This window comes from Mustela nivalis, assembly GCF_964662115.1.
Source record: "Mustela nivalis genome assembly, chromosome: 2".
In the NCBI taxonomy this organism is placed as follows: Eukaryota; Metazoa; Chordata; class Mammalia; order Carnivora; family Mustelidae; genus Mustela; species Mustela nivalis.
This window is the reverse complement of record NC_139021.1, coordinates 154,977,695-154,994,074: the sequence shown is the minus strand read 5'-3', so window position 1 is coordinate 154,994,074 and position 16,380 is coordinate 154,977,695. Positions and strand designations below refer to the sequence as shown.

General features: G+C 41.4%; 1 protein-coding gene across 6 annotated transcripts in view; it reads left to right on the top strand.

Moving 5' to 3' along the window:
• Positions 1-14,650, top strand: part of LOC309860250 (cytochrome P450 2C21) — a 29,112-nt gene extending 14,462 nt beyond the window's left edge. For 4 of the 6 annotated variants that reach the window (XM_082722116.1, XM_082722113.1, XM_082722114.1 and 1 more), the window contains 3 exons: positions 303-490; positions 4,383-4,524; positions 13,206-14,650. In XM_082722116.1, coding sequence (XP_082578242.1) covers positions 303-490; positions 4,383-4,524; positions 13,206-13,387 — 512 coding nt within the window. In that variant the 3' untranslated portion in view covers positions 13,388-14,650. Of the gene's footprint in view, positions 1-302; positions 491-583; positions 679-770; positions 816-4,382; positions 4,525-13,205 lie in introns of those variants that run through there. The other 2 variants (XM_082722115.1, XM_082722117.1) reach the window with 2 other exon arrangements.
• The last annotated feature ends 1,730 nt before the right edge of the window (positions 14,651-16,380 follow it).

Below are 16,380 nucleotides of genomic sequence, written 5' to 3'. Positions count from 1 at the left end.
CCCTCTCCCAGTCTCCTTCCACAATGTAGCCATGATAAAGATCACATCAAGGGGCACCTGGGTGGCTCCGTCAGTTACACACCGATTCTTGGTTTCTGCTCAGGTTTTGATCTCCGGGTCGTGAGACTGGGTCTCCCATCCGGCGCCACGCTCAACTTGGAGTCCGCTTTTGGTTCTCTCCTCTCTCTGTCCCCCGTCCCCAGTCTCTCTCTTTAAAGTTAATAAAATCTTTCAACAACAAGGTAAAAGGTCAGATCAAATGACTTTTCCATTTCATCGAAATTCTGATTCCTATCCTGCAGCTCAAGTCCAGGAAGAGATTCACCGTGTGGTTGGCAGACACCGGAGCCCCTGCATGCAGGACAGGAGCTGCATGCCCTACACAGACGCTGTGGTGCACGAGATCCAGAGATACATTGATCTCGTCCCCAACAGTCTCCCACATGCAGTGACTCAGGACATTAAGTTCAGAGAATACCTTATTCCCAAGGTGAGAGAGATTTCATCTCTACTACTCCTTAAGAATTTTATTTTTTTAATTTTTAATTTTTTATTTACACATTTTTTTTGTTGTTGTTTTGAGAGAGAAAGCAAAAGGGGAGGAGCAGAGAGAGAAGGACAGAGAATCTCAACAAGGCACCATGTCCAGCCCAGTCCCATCCAGGGGTTCCCTCTCATGACCCTGAGATCATGACCTGAGCCCAAATCAAGAGTTGGAGGCATAACTGACGGAGTCACCTATGTGCCCCTCCTTGAGAATCTTAGGTTATCAGGCATCACGAAAGTAGGATTATAGATTACCTACCCATCTATAGGTATGACACAGTCAGAGACCAGGCATCGTACCCTCTGACCACATGCTCCTTTTTTTTTTACTTTGTTGATGCAATATTATAAATCATAGTGCTTAGACTCCCACGGGATTTTCTTCATAGTATTCATTGCCAAGACTGCTTATTGCCTATGTTCTTCTAAGATTTTTGTGGTTTTAGGTCTTATGTTCAATTATTTAATTCATCTTGAGTTTTTTTATGTCTTTTGTTAAGATAGGATTTAGGGGCACCTGGGTGGCTCAGTTGGTTGAGTGACTGCCTTGGGCTCAGGTCATGATCCCAGACTTCCAGGATCGAGTCCCGCGTCGGGCTCCCAGCTCCTTGGGGAGTCTGCTTCTCCCTCTGACCTTCTCTCTCACTCATTCTCTCTCAAATAAATAAATAAAATCTTTAAAAATTTAACAACAACAACAAAAAAAGGTAGGATTTAGTTTCTCCAACACCATTTATTGAAGAGATTGTCTTTTCTTGGTTGTATATCTTGGCACCTTTGTTAAAAATTAATTGGCCCCTATGCATGGGTTTATTCCTGGGTCCTGTATTCTTTTCATTGATCTATGCATCTGTTTTTATACCAATATCATGCTGTTTTAATGATTGTAGCTTTGTCATACAGTTTGAAATGAGGAAGTGTGATGCCTCCAGCTTTGTTCTTTCTCCATATTGCTTTGACTCTTTAGGACTTTTGTCATTCTCCACAGATTTTAGGATTGTTTATTCCATTTCTGTTAAAATGCCACAGGAATCTTGATAAGGATTACATTGAATCTATAGATGGCTTTGGCTGGTATAGATATTATAACAATATTAATTTTCGCAAACCATGGGCACAGAATATCTTTCCATTTGTTATGTGTCTTCTTCCATTTCTTTCATCAGTGTCATAGTTTTCGGTGTACAGATCTTTCATCTTTTTGGTTAAATTTATTGCTAGGGTTTTTTTATACCAATATGAATGGGTTGTTTTTCTTAATTCCTTTAGAGTTCATTATTAGTTTCACATTAAAAATGTAACAGATATTTGTATTTTCATTTTTATCCTGAATTAATTTATTCTAACAGTTTGAGTGGAGTGTAAATTTTAAAAATTTACAATATCATGTCATCTTCAAATAGTGACGGTTCTGCTTCCTTTCCTATTTGAGTGCCTTTTCTTTTTCTTGCCAAATGTTTGGACTAGGACCTCTAGTACTATGTTGAATAAAAGTGGTGAGAGTGGGCATCTTTCTTTTGTTTCTGATGTAGAGGAAAAGCTGAAGCTTTTCTCCATTGAGAATGATGTTAGTTGTCAAGGTACATTCCCTCTATATGTACTTTGTTGAGCATTTTTATCATAAATTAATGTTGACTTTTGTCAGATGCTTTTTTCTGCATCTACTGAGATGATTGTATGATTTTTAGCCTTCATTTTTTAATGTACATCACAATGATTTGTGGATGTTGAACCATCCTTGCATCCCTGGAATAAATCCGACTTGATTATGGGATATAATCCTTTTACTGTACTGTACAATTCAGTTTGTGAATATTTTTATTGAGAACTTTTTACATCTTCATCAAGATATTGGCCTTTAATTTTCTTTTCTTGTGGTATCCTTGGGTGGTTTTGGAATTAGAATTATGCTGCCCTCACAAAATGAATTTGGAAGTGTTCCCTTCTCTTCTATTTTTACTCGATCCCAGGATCTGGAGATCATGACCTGAGCTAAAAGCAGAGGCTTGGAGCGCCTGGGTGGCTCAGTGGGTTAAAGCCTCTGCCTTCCGCTCAGGTCATGATCTCAGGGTTCTGGGATCGAGCCCCCCATCCGGCTCTCTGCTCAGCAGGGAGCCTGCTTCCTCCTGTCTCTCTCTGCCTGCCTCTCTGCCTGCTTGTGATTTCTGTCAAATAAATAAAATCTTTTTTAACAAAAAATAAATAAATAAAAACAGAGACTTAACTAACAGAGCCACCCAAGCATCCTTTATTGAGCATTTTACCCTGTGGTAATTTTTTTTTTTTTTTTTTTTTTTTTTAAGAGAGACCATGCAAGAGCAGGAGAACTGGGCAGGGAGGGAGAGAGAAATTTTTTTACAGATTTTACTTATTTATGTACTTATTTATTTATTTAGAGCATACAACCAACCAGGGGAAGGGGTAGGGGGAAAGGAAGAGAGAATCAAGCAGACTTCACACTGAGCATGGAGCCCGATATGGGGCTTGATCTCACCACTCTGAGATTGTGACCTGAGCCAAAATCTAGAGTCAGATGACCAACTGACTGAGTCACCCAGGCATCCCTAGCATGCAGTCATCTTTGTGCAAAAGTATTTCATATATTATCTCATTTTATGTTTGCAATGAACTAGTGCTGATGTATCCTTTACATTTTACTAGTAATGAAAATGAGCCACGGAAGTGTTACACAACTGGCCTATCATCACAGAGCTTAATTTAATAGAAAGATTCAATTGATTTTGAAAACTAAACTCCAAATCATCATGTTGTACTGCATCCATGAGTTTAGGTACACCCTATTCAAAACTAGAAAAGCTCTCTCGTTTCCACAAGAAATTGCAATAATTCAATTGAAACAGCACAACAGAAGAAGGGGATACTTATCTGTTCTCATCTTTAAAAAATAATTTTTTTAAGTAAGTTCTACACCCAGTGTGGGGCTTGAAGTGATGATCCCAAGATCAAAAGTCACATGCTCTATTGATTGAGACAGCCAGGCACCAATTAGTTTGTCATCTTGATGGGAAGGTGAAGGTTTCAAGAATATAGCCACTCAAGTAGATCTTTGAAGACTTTATCCTGTGTTCCAAAGACAATGAGCTGGATTTTCAGGGGCATCAGCTCCTTTTAGACAATATTGCAATTTGGGGTGCCTGGGTGGCTCAGGAGGTTAAGCCTCTGCCCTCGGCTCAGGTCATGGTCTCAGGGTCTGGAGATCGAGCCCCACATCGGGCTCTCTGCTCAGCGGGGAGTTTGCTTCCTGCCCCACACCCCGCCCTGTCTGCCTCTCTACCTACTTGTGATCTCTGCCAAATAAATACATAAAATCTTAAAAAAAAAATACTGCAATTTATCTGTGAAGAACAATGCACTCCAGGGAGTTCCCTTAATTTTCTGAAAAAGCAAGTGCTAGTATCAGGCTCCAAACTGAAGAGAGTGACTTGGGCGTCAGTTAGCAATGCCTTGGACTGACATTAAAGGATTTAGAACCTGTTACAGTAGGTCATTTGTTTGTTCTGAAATAAGGAGTAAATATGTTTTTTTTTAAAGATTTTATTTATTTATTTGACAGACAGAGATCACAAGTAGGCAGAGAGGCAAGCAGAGAGAGAAGGGGAAGCAGGTTCCCCATTGAGCAGAAAGCCCGATGCAGAGCTCTATCCCAGGACCCCGGGATCATGACCTGAACTGAAGACAGAGGCTTAACCCACTGAGCCACCCAGGCGCCCCAATATGTTCTTTTTATACCTCTCTCTCCTCATCTATAAAACAAAAGGATCTCAAGCTCCATGACTTTCATTATAATCCAGTTTATCTGTTTTCCTTCACATCAGGGCACAACTATATTAACATCTCTGACTTCCGTCCTGCACGATGACAAAGAGTTTCCCAACCCAGATCGCTTTGATCCTGGCCACTTCCTGGATAAAAGTGGCAACTTTAAGAAGAGTGACTACTTCGTGCCCTTCTCTGCAGGCAAGCAAGCTTCACTGTTATCTCTACATCAGGGGTCAGGGAGATGAGGAAGGGCTTTGCATGGAGACTACTCTGGGCTGAACAGATTGTCATTTGTATGAGGCTAGGGGCATCACTCCCAAAGCCCAGGTTATTTCTCATTGGATTGGAGGCTTCCCTTGCTAAGACTGGCCCCAGAACCTACCACTGAGAGTCCTAAGAAGGAGTAGGGAGTAGAGTAGATAGAGAAAGGGTAAGGGAAATTTGAGTATCTCCCTTGACTTTTTCAGGGTCCTGGGGAGAAACAAGTGACACACTCAACAAGTCATTCCAAAATGACGAAATCTAGATCATATTTGAATTTTCTAGTCTGTTTGGGGATTAGTGATTAGTTAGTAAGCTTGTGGCTAATTTTTAAAATTTACTTTGTATTTATTTTCAGTATAACAGTATTCATTATTTTTGCACCACACCCAGTGCTCCATGCAATCCGTGCCCTCTCTAATACCCACCACCTGGTACCCCAACCTCCCACCACCCACCCCACCCCCGTCCCTTCAAAACCCTAGGGTTGTTTTTCAGAGTCCATAGTGTCTCATGGTTCACCTCCCCTTCCATCTGTGGCTAATTTTTGAGTATTTAATGATGAGACTGTTTTTCAGAGATGTGGGCTTAGGATTAAGGTATAATAGACCAGCATCGGCCGGAAGATGTTCCCTTCGTAGGTTGGAAGGGATGAGGGAAGAAGGGCATTACTGGAAGCCCAGTAGAACTTGAGGAAAGAAAGAGTGGATGCTTCAACAGGAGGTGTGTCTGTAGCAGAGGCATACAGCCACTGTCTAAACTGTAGCCTGGCAGGAGGGAATAGATCCTCTGGCTTTGTCAGTAGCTAATGCTCTGAATTTATTCAGAACCCAGAAGGGAACTAACTTCTTGTTTTATGCAGTCCACAGAAATCTGCTTCCTGAGCATAGAGTAGACATAAAAGACAAACCCAAAATGGAGCCAGAAGGAGAGAGAAATGGAGAATATGCAGCATATTCTAAAGGAGAAATGGGGGGAAGAAGGGAGGGTGAAGGGCCTTTCCTGCAGAAGTAATTGAAACAGAGGCAAAAATGGGAGATTTGTTTCCGACTGAATATAGAAGAAACATAAATATTAAGCAACCCTTGCTATTGTGGTCTCAGGATTATGGACCATGCCGAGAGGATCTCAAAGCAGGATACCTACTGAACTACTCCTTATCTTTCTTCCTCTGTGCTGGGCCCATTACTGCATAATGAGACTCCTTGAGATTTCTGTTCAAGTCACAGGGCTTGCCGACCTGCTTTGCTCTGACACTGTGGGTATCATTACAAGATCTGAGGCCTTACCTTAGGAGCTTATGTTCCAGAATGTGAGACAGATGATTCAGTAAAATTTCATCTGAAATGTGCTGTTTTTGAAGCATTAGCGAGTGTTGTCACAAAGAGATGAACAAGTGAGTTATATACTCTGAGCACATCAAAGAAGTTTACATAGAAGAAATGACCTCTGAGGTGGCTCTAGAAGGATGTGGGAAGTATCAACCAGCAGAGCAAAGAGGAAGGCTATTTCAGTTGCGGAATGACTGGAATCTAGATCACATTTGAAATTGCCAGTATGTCAGGGGATCAGGGATTAGTTAGTAGGTTTGTGGCCAATTTGTAATATTTCTTTTTTTCCTGACCCCTTAGTTCAGGATGACGTATATACCTTGTTTGCCCGACTCTCTTTGGAATTTCTGGGTCTATGTGAATTACTCCATACATAGGAAATGAAATTTGATTTCCTTCTGTTAATTTGCCTGGTGTCAGTCTGCTCCTTAGACCAGCCACAGGCACCTTGAAGGGGACAGGAAATTCTTGCTCCCCGACAAGGTGTGTCAGCTGGACACTGCTCGCCCCACACATTGCTGTAGCTGAGAGATCCTTGGGACATCTGACACTGGCACAAGGTAAGATTTCCTACCACGCTGGGCTCTCAGAATCTCTGTCCGCAGGGTCTGATGGAGTGGGAATGGCAGCAGTCTAAATTTACATTAGCAGGAGAGAACTCTCGTGCAACAAGTTCCTTGGGCCAAGTGACTCTTGGTACATTTGGTAGGGTCTTTTTTCTAACATTTCTCTTTCCTCCCCAGAGAGGATCTTTGTTTTCCTTTGTGTCCTTTATGTTTGTCATACAAACTTTGCTCAAGGTTAATGGGCACATGGGGGTGTGTGGCTTAACGACATCTTGGAAGCCTGAGCGGCAAAACTGGCAGACACCGGTAGAACACTTAAAAGCTGTTAGAACTAGGATGCCTGACCAAGTAGGGTTGAACTTGGAACTTGGGGTTCCAAGTCTCTGTCTGGCCACGCCAGCTCTCAAGTGTGTTAGTGGTTGAGAGGTCCGGCCCATAGGAACCGTAGTCGCGGCAGCCACCGTTTCTTGTCGGTTCCGGGAAGTCCCATTCCTGCCTGCCCAGCATCCCAGATCAGCAGGTCTGTGACCAGAGGCCTCTCACTTTTTGCAGTGAACTGTTACTAGTGTTACTGGTGTTCTTTAGACTGGCAAATTGAGGAATAGCTTTGCCACTTATGAAACACGTGTTTTTTCACAGTACACTCCTTCAGTAAGGCACAAACCAGGTTTACTAACTGACCCAAACTTCCCTTTAGTTTCTCTGTAAATAAGACAAAAGGAGAGAAACCTGTATTCGGTACTTAATGTTTCATTGTTTTATCTTATCTGGAAATGATCTAGATAATTCAATGAATTCAGCTTAACATTGAACTTAGCAAAATTTTTAAAAATCCAAGTTACCAAAGATTTTGGGAGCTCTTTAAATGTTTCCCCACATATGATCTCACAGTCGTGGGATCGGGCCCCTTGTTGGGCTCCGACCTCAGGGTGGGGTCTGCTTCAGATTCTCTCTCCCCACTTGCATTCTTGCCCACTCTAAAATAATAAAATCTTTAAAAAAACAAAAATTATAAAAGTTCACCTACATACCTTTTTATCTTATTTATACTTATTTAATTTATGTATTCTGAATAGTCTACCTACAAAATTTTATGAGGCATTAGACAAAGTAAGCCATTTTAACTTTTTTTCTATCAAAGTTTGTAAGAGAGTGCATGAATTTATGTGACTTCCAGTAAACACAGGCAGAATACAAGTTTTATATTTAATCCGGATAACTCCAAGGATTTTATTTATTTATTCATGAGGGAGAGAGAGCGGCCAAGGAAGAAGCAGATTCCTCAAGGAGCAGGGAGCCCAGTGTGGGACTCAGTCCCAGGACCCCAGGATCATGACCTGAGCCGAAGGCAGATGGTTAACATTAACCATTTGAGGGGCACCTGGGTGGCTCAGTGGGTTAAAGCCTCTGCCTTCAGCTCAGGTCATGATCCCAGGGTCCTGGGATCAAGCCCCGCATCGGGCTCTTTGCTCAGCGGGGAGCCTGCTTCCTCCTCTCTCTCTGCCTGTCTCTCTGCCTACTTGTGATCTCTCTCTGTTAAATAAATAAAATATTAAAAAAAAAAAACATTAACCATTTGAGCCATCCAGGCACCCTAATCCTGATAACTCTGAAGACATGGCTATTTTAGTTAAACCAAGAACTTTAAATTAGCTTTAACACTGAGCATCTTCTCTGATCACATAAACTTGAAAAACATTTAGGTTAGTTTCTATCTGAGTTTTACAAAAGTCTTTTTAAATTTAACTGAAGATTAAAAAAAAAATTTAACTGAAGATTTACTTATTTATTTGAGAAAGAGAATGAATACGGGTAAGGGGCCGAGGCAGGGGAGAAGCAGACTCCCTCTGCTGAGCAGGGAGCCAATTTGGGGCTCAATCCCAGGACTCTGGGATGATGATCTGAGCTGAAAGCAGATGCTTAACTGACTGAGCCATCCAGATGCCCCTCTTCTGAATATTAGAAAGCCCAATCCTGGGGTGCCTGGGTGGCTTAGTGGGTTAAAGCCTCTGCCTTCAGCTCAGGTCATGATCCCAGGGGCCTGGGATCAAGTCCCACATGGGGTTCTCTGCTTGGCAGGGAGCCTGCTTCCCCCTCTCTCTCTTCCTGCCTCTCTGCCTACTTGTGATCTCTGTCTGTCAAATAAATAAAATCTTTAAAAAAAAAAAAAAAGAGAGAAAACCCAATCCTTAGGAGTGCTTGCCTTCAACTAAATGGTGCTCTTTTATAAATCAATTTTGGCAATACCAGCTGGAAGTAGAGAAAATACATCACATTTGCAATATGGGATACATACACACAAACAAGATAAAAAATATTCTTACAGCTTTTATTTTTATTAATATTTGTGGACAGGCCAGTAGAGCCTCAATTTTCAAATGCTTCCCTCTTTTTCTTTTTTTAATGAAAAAACTCTCCCTGAAGTGTGTGTCTAAAGAATGGTTCTTATATCCTAGAGATGATAGGATAGAAAATTTATTTCACAAAGTCAGAGAAAGCTCCAAGTTTCTTCCAAGTCTGGACATAAGAGGGATTTAAACAGTTTATGCTCTGAAAAGGCCTTTTCCCACACCACTACCCCTTTTTTATTTTTTTTGGTGACTGTGTGCTGTGTTCAAAGATGTTAGATTCATAAATTCAGGGGGCATCTGAGTGGTTCAGTCAGTGTCCGGCTCTTCATGTTGGCCCATGTCATGACCTGAGAGTTGTGCAGTTGAGCTCTGCACTGGGAGTGGAGCCTACTTAAGATTCTCTCTCCCTCTCTCCCTCTGCTCCTGCCCTCCCCCCACTCTCTTAAAAAAGAGAGAAAGAGGAGCGCCTGGGTGGCTCAGTGGGTTAAAGCCTCTGCCTTCAGCTTGGGTCATGATCCCAGGGTCCTGGAATCGAGCCCCACATCGGGCTGTCTGCTTTGCAGGGAGCCTGCTTCCTCTTCTCTCTCTGCCTGCCGCTCTGCCTACTTGTGATCTCTGTCTGTCAAATAAATAAATAAAATCTTTTTTAATAAAAAAAAAAAGAGAGAGAAAGATTTATAATTTCAAGGGATGGAAAAATAATGTAAAAGAAAATTTTATTTCTAGAGTTTCAGTGTACTTGCTATTTAAAATTTATCTTTTTTTTTTTTTTTTAAGTACTGGACAGTCATGTTCCAAATCCTGATCTTTTATAGTATCTACAAATATTTTGAGAGGAATAGGCAAAGTTTGGGGATTGGTAGACAGGTTGGCTTAGACTTGTTTCTGGAGCTGGATTTCTGGTTTTGTAGAGCTTTGGAAGGCAAAGACAGTCATTTAGAAACAGTTCCCCCAAAGAACTGGATTATAGCGTGAATATCAAGGGACTGGCCCACCTTTTTAACTAAACTTGCTTTTATATTATATTTTATATTATATAAAATATAGATTTTTAATTAAAATGGGAAACAAAAGATTCATGACTTTGTAAAGTCTGTATAAAGCATTCTAACAAAGGCTTTCTGTCTGGGTACACAATTTAATCTGGGCTCTGTTAGCCCCTGAATATTGGCCTTTCCCTCATCATTTATAGGTGGGCCAGGGAGAAATTTGGGTCATGTTTCCTCTCTGAAGGGGTGTTGTGACTAGTGATTAATCTTTTAAATTTCTCTCTGAATTTGGTAGAATGCTTTGAAAGTAGACGTTAAAGGGGCTTTGTAACTTAAAAGATCTGCTGCTGTCCAGGAGACACACATTTTTTTTTCAGTTAATTTTTACTTTATTAAAAGTTACATTTTAAAGAATAAGATTGGATAAGATTTCTATTTAAACTATCTGAAATTATTTAACAATTTTAGAAGGCATAATCAAAATTGGCAAATACTGTTCATATATACTCTGAGACACACTTTCTTTTGCGGTGTGGGCCTGGGATACATCAGCCAACTGCCATGCCTGAAGCTGGCAGAGCCTGGTCACAAAGCCCTGGAAGGTAGGAGCAAATTGAGCCTTACTGCTTTAGTTAAATTCACTTCCTGGCGTTCAGCCTTTACATGAGCAACCTGTATACTTTGAACCTAGAGATGAGACTACAGTGCTCTATGTAAATCCTAAAAGGAAAGGAAAGTTAAAATAGGGCAGATGAGGCTGGATTTTAGGAGAAATTTATGTTGGATGTAGACATTTATTTCTAATTTCTGATCTTTCATCTTGTCAAGGGAGTCCCTGAGGGTGGCATTAGGCTAGGACATTTGAGAGCCACTCTCTATTAAGAATGTTTTCCTTGGGGCGCCTGGGTGGCTCAGTGGGTTAAAGCCTCTGCCTTCAGCTCAGGTCATGATCCCAGGAGCCCCACATCGGGCCCTCTGCTCAGCAGGGAGCCTGATTCCCTTCTTGCCTCTCTGCCTCCTTGTGATCTCTCTCTCTCTCTCTCTGTCAAATAAATAAATAAATAAAATCTTAAAAAAAAAAAAAAAAGAACATTTTCCTTTGGGGTGCCTGGGTGGCTGATTTGGTTAAGTGTCTGCCTTTGGCTCAGGTCATGATCTCAGGATCCTGGGACTGAGCCCCATGTTGGGTTCCCTTTTCAGTGGGGAATCTGCTTCTCCCTCCCACACTCCCTCTGCCCCTCCTGACCCAGCTCCTGCCGCCTCTCTCTCAAATAAGTAAAATCTTTTTTTTTTAAACGAAGTTTTCTTCTTTTTACATTTATTAGCCAGCTTAAAGGATACATCATCAGACCACTGATGAGTAGGATCTGTTATGAGCAACTCTAATTAATAAGCCTTTTAATGCCTGAGGCATCCAGAGAGAGAGCACAGATGATGCAGCCCTCAAGATCCAAACGTTGACTCCCATAGTTAGTCTAAGAAAGCAGAAGGCCTTCATTGCTGGTCTCCAGTGAAATCGTGAGCTGCCTCTCATCCTAGACTCAGTCATCTGTGATACCGGGCATGTGCTCCTGTAATGGCACTTTCTAGCACTAAGAAACAAAGTTTGGGAATAGCAAGGTTCCAGTGGGCTGGGACTTCTCATGACAAACATCCTTGAGAGTTGGTATGGTCAGAGAGAGAGAGACTCAAATCCCCAGTCTTGTAGACTGGCCTCCAAAGTGCACCCTGATAAATGCATCCTCCGGATGGTAGATAACAAAAAGAATATTCTCACTGGTCACAAAGCCAAGCTCCTGGGACACAGAACAAGAAAAAAGGGAAAGTCTTACCTGGTTTTCTTCTGGCTAAACATTGGGTCTCTTGGAAACACACAAACACCTAAGAGATGTGCCACAGGCAGATGTTGGCCATTGTACATTTTTCAGTGTACCTCATTGCACAGAAGTTTTCTTGAGGTTGACCTCAAGTGGTGACCAAAAGTCAGTCTCACCTGTGCTGTGACCACCTTATCACAGGAGCCTTCTTGAGGTGGCGAGCGCTCTCACAGCTTTTCAGTGTTCCACCTGAAGCTTTGGTTTCCAGGATACCCCTTAGCAACAGCCTTTAACCTACAGCAAAGTTTATCTAAACAGGTGCCAGTCTGATGAGAACCATGAACTCACCAGTCTCTGGGACTGGCTCAAAAAGCAGGCCTATAGGGCCTCTGCCTGTTTTCTGTGTGATGGTAATTCCTTTTTATGATAAATGATACAAAGGCACAAAGGAGGGACGCCTGCGTGGCTCAGTTGGTTAAGCCTCTGCCTTTGGCTCAGGTCATGATCCTGAGGTCCTGGGATTGGGTCCCGCATCGGGCTCCCTGCTCAGCTCCTTTTCCCTCCGCCTGCTGCTCCCCTGCTTGAGTGCTCGCTCTCTCTCTCTCTCTATCTGACAAATAAAATCTTTAAAAAAATTAATCAACAAAGACAAAAGACCTCTGGTTCATCGTTTCCTCCCAAGAAAGTTCCCTACCGAAATTACCAAGAGTTGCTAAACCTAAGGAAGTAGTTCCACGAGCATTTTTTCCTGCTAATCTAAACGTAGAAAGAGAAAAAGGACTCACCATTCCTGTTCCATCAGACTCCTCAGATTCCAGGAGACAGACATGGTCGGAAATCTTACCTTCTGCCGGCTGTCTGTCAGACGTCCCAAGGGTCTCCAGCTGCAGCCCTGTCTGTGGCAGGCAGTATCCAGTGTGTTAAAGCTGCTGCCAACTAGGCCAGCTGTCCAGGAGGAGGAATTTTCCTCTGCCTTTCAAGATACTTCCTAGCTGGACTAAAAATCAAATTGACGAAAGACAGAGAAAGAAGAGAAAATCAAACTTAGTTTCACAGGTATGGGCGATCCACAGACATACAAAATTCCAAAGAGAGGCAACATGGGTTGTAGTCCACATCCTGAGCTAAGGAGGGGGGCGGTGGTCTGAGGATTCACAGGGGGAGAAAGACCATTAGCAGGAAGGTGAGAGGTTGCCCTGTTATGTCAGTAAGTTTCATACATAAAGAATAGTCTGCTAAATGCTCTCTTCCTGGTGCAGGCAGGCAGTCGAAGGAGAGGTGGGGAGATTTTCCGGAATCTGCTGGGGTTTGATTGCTTTTAATTCAAAATAATCTTTATGCCAACGTGGCCCATCTTGGGACAAGCTGCCCTTGCCCCTACGCACACACACAAAAATGTGTACCGAGGAAGTAAAGGAAACCACATTTCTGTGTAGATACAAGAAGCCATGGGTTGATTAGTCTATGAATATATTTATCTTCTCAATCCATATGTATTTAAGCCCCTCTGTGTGCTAACTCAGAAACAGAATTAAAGGAATATTGATTTATATGTCGTTTTTAGGAAAGAGAGCTTGTGTTGGAGAAGGCCTGGCCCGCATGGAGCTCTTTTTACTACTGACCACCATTTTACAGCATTTCACCTTGAAACCTCTGGTTAATCCAAAGGACCTTGACACCAACCCCATTGTCAATGGGTTGGGCAGTGCACCGCCCGTCTTTAAGCTCTGTTTCGTCCCAGTCTGAAGAAAGGCCAGGCTGCCAGATAGCAGAGCCACACTCTGGCCTCACCTGAATATGCCAGCTGCTTTCTGTCCTGTGTGTTAGCCACTGTCCACCTCTCCTTTCACATCAGGGAGGGCATTCCTGACCTTGTCTCTTCTCATTGTCTTCATCCTTTAAAATCCAGTTCAAATTTGCCCGCATGAAACAAAACTCAGTCTTAGCTTCCAATTAAATTGTGTACCCAATCCTGAGATCTTATGCTGTATCTCATCTGCAGTCTGTACCACGGTAAGACACCTTATTCATATCATATTTTCTTCTATTAAAAATTATCCCACAAGTTAAAAGAATTTTTAAAAATATGTGATATTCACTCATTTCTAACCCCTATGTCTTGATAGTTTGGCATGTGTGATTTTTGGTTTTTTCCCAGTGGTTATTAAAAAATAAATGTGTGTGGTACACGTTTGTGTAGGGATGCACGTGTAAGTATGTACATGCAGTGAGAAAGCAGGATGGTAATTCCAGCCAGAGGCAATAACACGAATTTGTTGGTCTCTCTAAGGATGCCCTTCCTGTTTTCCCTTACTGGTTAAACACACAGTTGGAGACACATACATACACAGACATAGACAAAGAAGGCAAAGAAGAGGGAAAGATAATATGTATATATGGTTTTATTCAAATACAGAAATATGTGTTTTATGTATATGTGTTGCACATATAAATAAATAAATAAATAAATCTCTCTATGATATACCTATGATTTATGGTGACATTCATGTAATAACATTATAGAAATAATAACATTATAGATATTTTTACAAGTAGTATAAACATAATGCCCTGTTGCATGGCTACAATAATTTTAAAAATTGTCTTCTTGGGGCACCTGGGTGGCTCAGTGGGTTAAGCCGCTGCCTTCGGCTCAGGTCATGATCTCAGGGTCCTGGGATCGAGTCCTGCATCGGGCTCTCTGCTCAGCGGGGAGTCTGCTTCCTCCTCTCTCTCTCTCTGCCTGCCTCTCTGCCTGCTTGTGATCTCTCTCTGTCAAATAAATAAATAAAATCTTTTAAAAAAATTGTCTTCTTAATCAAGGATATATAATTTTTGAGCTTTTGTTAGTATAACAATCCTACTATATGCATAGATCTTTCATTATTCTTCAGGAATAATGTGCACATATATGTGCACTTTTATTTTTCATAGATACTAAAGCACAGCACACAAAAAATTATGTATCTGTTTACTTTTCTATCATGAATGTAATAAAAAGATTTTTTGACCAAACCCTTGTGTTTACTGACGATTGAATTCTTCAGTAGATTCAATAATTTTTGACTAATAATTCTTGGGTTTTCAAGTATGAAATCATGCCATCTGTGAACATTTCATTGCAATGACTAGAGCTTTCCAGAAATAACATCTATACCTATGTCCGTCTCTCTTTGTGATTTATCACACACACGCATACACACAGGTACATGTATATTTGTCATTATGGGAAGGTGATGAAAGCAGCAAGGATGTGGGGGGACAAATCCAGGGCTTGGGAAATCCGTATTGGGAAGCTGATGTGTGATTTTACCCTTGAGGGGATTGCTGGTTTGAACTCCGGTGCTGAGAGGCTGAAAGACTAACTACAAAATGTCATTTAGAAGCTTTGGAATCTGAAAACAATTTTTATAAATTCTCTCAGCAAGAGGAAGAAAAATGAGTTCAGAGCTGGCCAAGTAGAAAGAAAGTAAACACCTCAACTTGACTTGAAGCCTGAAGGTCTTGATGGAGATCACCCAAGGATCAAGAATAACCCTGAAGCTGAATGGACTGATTATAGGAAACAATCGGTAATAATAAAAAAATGCAATAAACACAAGTCCAGGACCAGCTGGCATCGCTGGTGAATTCCACTAAACATTCAAGGAAGAGTTAATACCTAGTCTCAAACTGTCGCGCTCTCCCTGCCTGCAGAGATGACGCAACACCAACACACACACAGGTCGATGCACAAGCTCTTGTTTATTCCCTGGTGGATCTTTCTCCTCCTCCTGCGGGGAAGTTCCCTTGCCTTATATAGGGCATAACAGCCAATCACAGAGGTGTTCACATGAACAGGAGGTATACAGCCAATCACAGAGGTGTTCACGTGAACAGGAGGTATCTGGGGCTCATAGGCAGTGGTGGCATGCGGTGTTCATGTGACGAGAAAAGTACTAACATGAACTGGTACTAACATAAATTGCAAAGGCCAAGAACAGAAATTAGGAGTTGTGTGATACTGAATAGTATATGTGAACTGAAGACTCTGCTGCCTTGTATAGCACCAAGTATACTTTCCTTTAATAAACCCAAACTTAGGCACAAGAACTCAGTGTTAACAGGATTTCACCTTTTCTTACTATGTTTTATTTGTATTTGTACCTAATTTTTACTGAAACTTAATTTATTGAAATTTAATTTTTAAAAGATACTATTTAGAAAATGGTCTTACCCAGAGAAAATTATAGTGACACATATTTTAGATATTACATTATTATGTTTAATTTAAATATTAGATTAAAAGTCTATAGTATCACATATACCAATTATTTAAGCTGTCTTTCCATTTGAGATGAAAGGCTTATGCTAAGCTATACTCCTCACCTTCCCTGTGACTAAGAGCTGAATTGCGAGATATATACCTACAAGAAGTGGCAATCTAGCTATGAAGAGTTCTGTGTAAGTGTGTAAAGTTAAGGGACCTATGAAAGGATTGAACTCCCATCCTTAGCCACATTAGCACCATGCTCCAACTGAGTTAACTGGTTCAAAGTGTTAGATAAGACAGTGATAACTAAAGAAATAGGAACAAAGAAAGGTTCTATTTCATCATCTTAAGGTTTCACAGAGATGACGCAGGTTTACTATTCAAATTCCCACCTCCTGAAAAACTTCTTAAATAACCCTCAAGAGGGTTTCCGTTAGCTTTCAAAAGTGCCCCCGCAAGGGGCTCTCCATTTGGAGTCTAGAAATTT